Source organism: Lolium perenne, chromosome 6, assembly GCF_019359855.2.
Source record: "Lolium perenne isolate Kyuss_39 chromosome 6, Kyuss_2.0, whole genome shotgun sequence".
Classification (NCBI taxonomy): domain Eukaryota; kingdom Viridiplantae; phylum Streptophyta; class Magnoliopsida; order Poales; family Poaceae; genus Lolium; species Lolium perenne.
In genome coordinates, this window is record NC_067249.2 from 94,436,730 (window position 1) to 94,445,576 (window position 8,847).

The following is an 8,847-nucleotide window of genomic DNA, read 5'->3' on the forward strand; positions in this document are numbered from 1 at the left end:
ATGTCAGGGTCTCAAAGTCCAGTTCTGCTACGTCAAGGGTTGACTCCCCCACCGTATGGGTATTTTGGAAGAAAGATGGATATACCTACGCAAGTTTATGGCCCAAAATACTCAAAATTTCAGTTATTGGGTAGCCAACCCGGACTTGGGATGCTCTTACTAGGTAGTTCTGGTTAAATTTGGTAAGCAATCGCTGTTACTCATGCCATCTAACATACAAATATCGAGTCACTACTAACAAAAAAAAATATAGAAAAAGCACATTTGACAACCGATTGACCAAAAAAGGTGGAGACAACTGATCTCGGCCTCGCAGTTATCACTCGGGAACATAAAGACAACATTTGAATGCTCACTGAAGACTTGAAGTAGACCATCCACCACTTCATTTACAATAAGCTTAGCTCAATTTGGTTCTTGCTGTTTCTTAAATGTTGAACACAGCAGGATTATCTGAAAAGTGCATCAAATTCCTCATGTTGAAGAATGTTAACCCATTGCATACTTCTGAGTCCAGCTCCTTGCGGTAGACTCATACTTTGCCCGATCAGCTTTGTACATGTGAGCAATCTCCGGAACCAATGGATCGTCAGGGTTTGGGTCCGTCAGTAGGGAGCAGATTGAGAGGAGCACCTAAACAAATACCCACATAATATAAGTTAGTTTAGAACTGAGTCATTAAACTAAATTTGCTTTTGAATTTTGTACTAAGCCACCAGGTGTACAGAACATGGGGTTGCAACCTCGGCACAACGTAGTACATTTAGTTCCATTCTCGAATTCAAGATGCAAATCTGTTATGATTTACCGGGAATAGAATGGAAGAATAGCAAACTGACCTTTGAAATAGTCAATGCAGGACTCCACTGCTCCTTCAGGATATCAAGGCAGATACTGCCATTGCTGTTAACGTTTGGATGGAACACCTTTGTTTTGAAAGCGACCTGCAAAATTTATATATTAATTGTAAGTTTCTGCAGAAACAAGAACATCGAACTCAAGACAGGGAAATCAAAGGGGAGTCCAAATACAAGTGCTCAATCATTAATTTGAGTTATGCATAAGAAAGTAGTCAGCAACATATGGTCTGTTTTGCCCCAAGAGACACTTAATGCTGGCACAGATTGACCGATATTGCGAATAAATAACCATCATATTTCAGGATTGTATAAAATAAGCTTCAGCATTAAGCAGTTGAGGAGCATAAGTACTTCATAAGGAGACAGAGAAGGTAATCAAGCAACCACAACACCTGCTACATACACTATAACAAATAGTTACACAGGTACAAACATAACAGAAGATGAAGTTCCACTTAGACAAGCGAGTGCTTAAGATTATATGCAAGCTGAGCACAAATCCTCTACATGGTTTGATTTTAGGAAGAACTACAATCTTACCACAATCACACAATTCACTACTTAGAACCCACTAAACGACAGATAACGTGGTGTTGCTAGCTTCTTATAAAAAACCTAGTGTCATGCACATAAAGGAAAAGCAAGTAACGCCTATTTAAAACATGACAGTTTCCATCATGTTTTTTTTCGATAAAGAGTATACCAATTACACCCAGCCTCTGCAACAACGTATTGCCCTAGCTTCAGTACAGTTTCCATCATGTGAAATGCCATGCTAATTGTCCAAATGAAGGGGGGAAAATCATCATGTAAATATTGTGCTAAATGAAGACAAAGTTTTCATCATGTTAGTGCTATGCTAATTGTGCAACTCAAAAAAATATCGCACACGTGCGAACCTTTAAAACATTATAACAGATCTTGATTTATCTCAGTTGCTTGTATAGGCCATATATAATAGTATAAACCAGTGAAGTGCATCCCGTATATAACAATGTATTACTGTCTATACCTTAGGTGGTTTGAAGGGGTAATCCGGAGGAAAATGAATTGTAACCAAGAAGACACCACCACTGTAAGGGCTGTCTGATGGACCCATGATCGTTGCCTGCCAGTGGAACATATCTTCAGCCACAGGCCCTGATAGACACAAAAAGGATGTGAATCAGTCATACACATGTAAAGAATTATGCACACGACTCTGAAGAGCTAGGGAGATGTATTAGCATATCTAAACTACTGGTGGCTTCTTAGTTGTTTCGAATTTGAAGTTTTACTTAAACATTTTAAAACCTGGCAACAGTTTTTCCGTAATGTCAAAGTGGTAGCTGCCACAGCTATAGGTCAGACCTCGCCTAAACTGCGGAAACCGTGGTTTAAAATCACATTCTGAATCGGTACGTTGGTGCATGAAATCCTGTTCTCTTCCTATGCTTCTGGAAACTGAATTTAACCGTTCCATGCTCTATGGCATGCGATTGATTTGAAGGTTCATTCAGAAGTAACAATGTCTTTCAATGTTTAACTCAAATATGATGTTTCCTGAAGAGTTCAGTAACTACTACTGCATCTAGCCTACTAATACATGTCAGCTAACTGGATAATTCTGGCGTTTGCACATCGAAGCTCTTATCCGGCATCCAATTAGTTTTTGGCAGAGCTATATATACACTGGAAAGTTTAGCTCATTAAATTCCATACACTGAACCAACGAGCCAACAGTTCTCAAATCCGGTGACGCCAACACGACAGCAAACCATCTCCATGCGGGTGCCTAAATCTAAGAGCAATCGGTTCGATCTAACAACACAACAGTTCCGTTGACGTAGATCTAGCGACCGGTCAAGCAACTAAGCGCGTCAACCAGACAGGCAGCACCAAGAGAGCACGAGCTCTATGCCTCTCAAGTCAGGATAAAGCAAGGCTAAAGAGAGGCAAGGGGGGATGAAACCAATTAACTACCTGCGCTGCAGGAGGTCGGGGGATCCCTCTGCAGATCCTTGAGCTCCTTCAAGATCCGCTTGGAAGCCATGGCAGGCCGATCCTCTTTCTTGACAATCGAAACCAAGAAGAGCTGGACGAATCTGGGTCTCGGTGGAAGGGAGTTGGCAGCGTGGGGGAGGATATTTAAAGGGGGCGGAGGTTGCGTAGCGTATGAGAGGGACGGTGGTGAAGCTTCGTGGCTGCAGCCCACGGACTCGGCGAGGGAGAGGAGAGCGGAAATACGAGAGAAAAAGTGAGCGTGGGCGTGGCGTGGTGGATTGCAAGTAGGAACAACCGGACGCGACGGGAAAACGTCCTTCACGACGTAGTAGTAGCTGCCTGGCTGGCTGACGACGGGCGAGTATAGAGTTTACTTTTCCACGCGGTTTTGCCTGGTCGGCAGCGCACCGCGCCATTGTAGTACAACTTGTTTTCCGGTCAAGTCTTTCACACCAATGTATATTTTATGTAGAATGATAATAATTTTTTTTTTAGTTTTCACAAAACAATGTTAGTAGGATGAAATTAGAATAAATCATACAAAACTACAAACGGTGCAGCAAACCAAGTGTACCAAATAGGTAAGTAATCCCATGGACAAATACATGGGTAGAATCATTGCGTAGAACGGAAATTGTAGGACAAACCAAACATATAAATGTACAAACATATGCAGGAGGTTCATATGCAAAAAGGTTATGAGCTGAACGGCAATGTGCAACCAAATAAATGTACAAACTATGATAGTGGGCTTCATTAGATCTAGGGGCATGCCTTCGCACGCACGGTCTAATCTTTCGCACTAATGAACATTATGTCAAACACTTTCATTAAGCTTAAATAACAGAGGCGGAACTTATATACAACCAACTATTCATTTTGGTTATATAGAAGTGACTTTTGTTGTCCTCACTTTCTCCTTAATCTTTGCTTCATATTTGACTTGGAACCAAATTTGCAAAGTGATATTTATCTGACTTATCAAGTGTTATTTGTAGATTATACAAAAGCTCCTCATTTCCTATCAAGTGATATTTGTACATTAAAAAGCTTCTAAATTTGTCTTACCATCTTGTTTCATAACCGAATAACATTAGGCCATGAACATTATATTGCGGTGAAAGTATATTTAGTCAGCGCGTGTTTAATGTGCAAAAAAGAATCACCTCTTCAGACTCACCAGAGGTGCCTCCTGAAGCACACCTTTAGAGTTTAGACCCAATCTGAGGCGGCGATTCCTGGAGGAATGCTACAATATTTCCATCTTTATGCAAAACGCAAGAGGATATTTAGATTGAACAAACTAACTCTTTATATAGATACACATGAAGATCGAATCGGTGAAAATAAACCTAGAGTTCCTTTTGGATTTCCTTTTTAGGTCCAGTTGATTCAAAACAGAGCATATAAATGTGGTGTAAAGCGAAGAAATACAACTACATATCAGAGAAAGAGTTGCAACAACAGCATTCACCAGCCCACAACCTGAAACATTGAAAATCAAAGACATAAAGTTAGACAACATATATTTCTTAAGCACCTCTTTGTGATTTTCTACTGCTCATCTAGTTAGAGCAACAAATGAGAGACACACATTACTTAACAACTGTCAGAGTATAGATGTTCTGCAAGTGAATCAGTAACCATCAATATATCAAAGGTACATAAACAGCTGGAACAACTACAGTAGAAACAAAAACTGCAACTAATCTGAAGAAATATTAGTCAAAAACTCTATAAAGGCGTTTAATTATTTAGTGAGTTCTTAACCATGTATGAGCTAAAATCCTAGTTTCCACCTGTCAATGTGAATTCAGAGCCTAAAAATCTCAGTAGCATTTGTTTGTCAAATGAATCTTTTGCAGGCATGACATCAATAAACATGTAGCTTTTCTGAAAAGCGATGAACACCAATCAAATTTTTAGAGTGCAGCCCGCGGGAAAAAAAGTGCATCGTAGGTTACATTTTTTATTGTTTCCTCTAAAATAGGAACAACATTGCATGTTGGATGGAAGAAATAATTAGGATGTGCTAGACTACTTGTATTAGATCCATTGTTTCTAGTTCAAAGTAACACAGTTTATGCAGAATCACCCCATTTCAGTTTGGTGCATAAATTGAGCTACTACATGATTCCCAAGACATGCAATATCCATATGAACGTAGACACAAGTACCATCATGTCACAATATATAATGTGACAAATCAAGCTAAAAAGCATGCACAACCGCTTGATTTGTTTCACAAAACTGCATCAGTGTATATTGGTATTACTGTTAAAACCCGGATATGAGGTAAGTGTAATAAAGTGAAGCTATGACATGGAACTCACATTTGAAGATGAAAGCCTCTTCTGCTGCTTTATCCCTGGTTCACCACTATCCATGGAAGAAAATACCAATCATATATTCATCTATCATTAAAAATCTATGTACAATCGGTAGACTTGAGAGAAAGTGGCACATTAGCTCTTACACTTTACTAAGGTGAAAGCCAAATCAAGAAAGAGAATTAACTCCAGTAATAAGTAATGTGAAGTGCATGTTAAGTTGTTAACCTTTGATCCGTAGGTAACTCATCCTTGCCATTGGAATTGTTATTTTCTATGTCCAGTGGTTCATCAGATCCACCCTGCCCTGGTGTCAAGAGAAATCCCATAGTGCAAACTCCATTACTTTCATTTATGTGTGTGGTGCAAACTCATCCGACCACACAATGAGGACATACCGAATGCAAAGTTATTCATTCTTACATAAACATGTACTAATGACTAATGTATATTTATACAGCTTGTGCTTTGGATTTTCTAGTTGCCATGAATAGAAGTTCAGAAAATTAAGTAAGATTCCAATCAGCATCTCCCAACAATTATTTTTTCTTCAGGGAATGTAAGAACAGTTCCAACAAGCTAGGAAATGTGATTCTTAAAGGATAAGTGGATAACAGAATCATTGAGATGTGCAGCAATACAAATAGAAAACCATGCTGCAACACATAATAATGCTTATAGCTACGTCCAGCTTCTAAGTGGAATCAAGTTATCATTATTGTGCCTTGCATAATGTCACATAGTCCAAAGGGTTAAAATTGCTTTCGTACCATGAGATTCTGAACCAGGAATGTGAGAGATAACTGAAGTACATGTTTCTAAATTCGATGTTCCCCTGCAACTTTGGGTATGGTGGTCCCTTCAAGATTGGTGCTTGCAGTTAAACGTCTTATCATCTCGTGCAGCCTATAAGCAGCAATCCGTCCTGGCTCTAATAAAATGAAGTTCTGTAGCTGCCTGGTTCAGACCACTACAAACCGGATATAATATATTAGGTAAAGACAATACTTGATGGGTAATTAGAGGGGATTATATAGGATAGCTTGCTTACATGCCACTCGGAATTACTGCGAATAAAGCTACCACAACTTCACCACCATCAGCTTTCCCACAAGCAATCAGGTGCCTTCCAACTCAGAGTTGTAAAGCACATGAACAAATGGCCAATCCATACGTAAATCCCAGGACAATTCCTTGGACAATTGCTCTAACAGAAACACCATATATATTTCCGCTATTGCATCCTATATATGGAGTTGACCCTGAAATGGTAGATAATTTAATATTTAGACCGCAACAACTCAATAGATACAACAAGAGGTAAAACAAATAAGTGGGTAGTAGAAAACACAATAATCAATTTGAGAAGTTTCCCAAGATGTTAGTGGCCTACAATTAATATAAACATTTGGTTATTTTACAACACGAAATCGGAACAAAAGCTAATCCTTCATATGATGGAACACCATACTAAGAGCACACTCAGTAGCACCCTAAAAAATTGACTCGTTCCAATCTTTGCAATGGAGCACCCAAAATTCTAGAGCTGGATTAAGAAATCCTAAAACTGTATACCAGGACCACAAGGCTGAATTGGTCTGGCAGTAAATCATTAACAATAGCTCTGAAACAAATAAATTTGAGGCATCATTTTCTGAAATTTGGGCTGCAAGGGAATTATTGCCTGATGGAGTGGGTCTAGAGATGAACATATTAAAAAAGGACAAATTTTTACCTAGCACTTTAGGCCGATGCAAGCCGTGGATTGAGAAATCTAGGAATGCCTACAGGCTGAACGGCGTGAGGCGACGCTTCTCCCGGCGACGACGACATGAGGCGGCGCTAGTGTCGGCGATGCGAGGCAGTGCTGCTCCCAGCGATGGCAGTGACAAGGTAGCGTTCCTCCCGACGACGGTGACATCCAATCAATTTGTTCCAGAGGCTAGCTGGAGGAAAATTAACTTTCTAATCATCATCTTTAATGGATCACAGTAATGTGCGCGAACAAATAAGTGTCATCACATAAAAAAGCGAGAAGAAATAATATAATCACATGACACATCTTGCCTATTTGCAAGAAGATATATATTCCAAATGTCCTATGTCATAATATAAAACAATCTTAAATGATATAGGATGGTAGATTAATGCATAGCTCATCCTTTCGCTGCCGCAACATCTGCAAAACAAAAGCAACGAACAAATAAACCTTAGCCAGGGGCTGCATCATATTTTCATCCCACATCAAGCACAATGATAAAACTGAACTGAAAACTATCCACAAATAAAAGCATGACCTTTTTATTTTAAAAAATATAACTATGCAAAACCAGTAAACATGCTGAAGCACTCATATCAAGATATCCTAATCTCAAAATTATTCTTGGACAGAAAGAAAATAATCAACTAAACCTTGAGAAGACAGTAAACCATAACACAAGTAAGGGTTCATTTGGGCAGAACAGGTAATGGCACACAAAATAGTAATAGTCATGCATTGTCAACATGAACCATGGACCTAATCTAAACTAACCAAGCTAGAAAAGAGGGAAGAAATAATAAGAAACAACAGAGCAAGAATGAGGCATGCATGAGTAAAAAAACACATCAAATACTGGACAGAGAAAAATTGACCTAATCAAACTGCTGGTAACCCCATATGCACCACAAATGGAATGAAGATCCTAAAACAGAAGCTTTGTAGCAGAATGAGGTGCACAAAGTCAATTAAACAACTGTAGTAGCAACCATTAGAAAACCATCACTGAATTAGCTGGTTGGAAACACAAAAAGCTTCAATATATAATAGCCTTGATATTAACTAATAAGCTTCTAACTTCTACATCAATAAAAGAGAAATTCCCCTGCCTATATAGCACTGTGAAAGTTTTGCACCCATCAATTCAACAGATTTAAAAACAAATCCATCTACATTGGCTTAACCAAAATATCCTCCCAAGAACAATTGAAAAACCAGTACTGAATTAGCTACCACTGGATGACATGTATTGTATTAGCTGGTTAGAACCAACTTGACTTTAACAACCTTCCAACTCTTGTAAAACAGTAAAAGATAGAGTACCCTACCTATATATAGGCATATAGAACTGCCCTTACCTACCCAAGTTATGTACATAACAATGTCAGAGATAAATAAAAAAATACATCTGTATTGCCTCAACAAAAACATGCTCCAAAGTCTATCGCGCCGCCAAGGACAATGCGCTCGCCATGGCCCCTCCTAGCACTCCCTGCTTTTGTGGCATTGAGGAGCCCTCCCAGCGGCGCCGATGCTAGATAACACAATGGAGGCAGCAGCGGTGCAACATGTAGGATAGCAGGTAATTAATCAGTAAGACATCCATAGCAGAATTGTAGAACCCACATGGTAAGTTGTAACCATCAATACAATTAATGATTTCATAACCAATGCTTATATCAATAATAAATCCAGCTGAGATGCATGATAACGTCAAAATAACTCAGTTTTGATTCTTCATCTCTGGTCAACATAAATATCAAAAGAGCCATATATAGATTCAGTTTAGACCGTCATCACAGATCTGGAGCTTGCCATAAATATGTAATGATCACCTGGTATCATCTGATTTGCATGATAACTTCAAATCCATGTCTGCTTTTGTTCAATCAAAATGGATAGGAATATAGCAGTA

General features: G+C 39.0%; 1 protein-coding gene across 1 annotated transcript; it reads right to left on the reverse strand.

Moving 5' to 3' along the window:
* Window positions 1-275: 275 nt before the first annotated feature.
* Window positions 276-3,087, reverse strand: LOC127344949 (ubiquitin-conjugating enzyme E2 28). Its single transcript, XM_051371329.2, has 4 exons — window positions 2,823-3,087; window positions 1,873-2,000; window positions 840-944; window positions 276-633 (listed from the first exon to the last, which is right to left on the reverse strand). Exons 1-4 carry the CDS (start codon window positions 2,890-2,892, stop codon window positions 490-492), a joined length of 447 nt encoding a protein of 148 aa, XP_051227289.1. The 5' UTR covers window positions 2,893-3,087; the 3' UTR covers window positions 276-489.
* Between the last annotated feature and the right edge of the window lie 5,760 nt (window positions 3,088-8,847).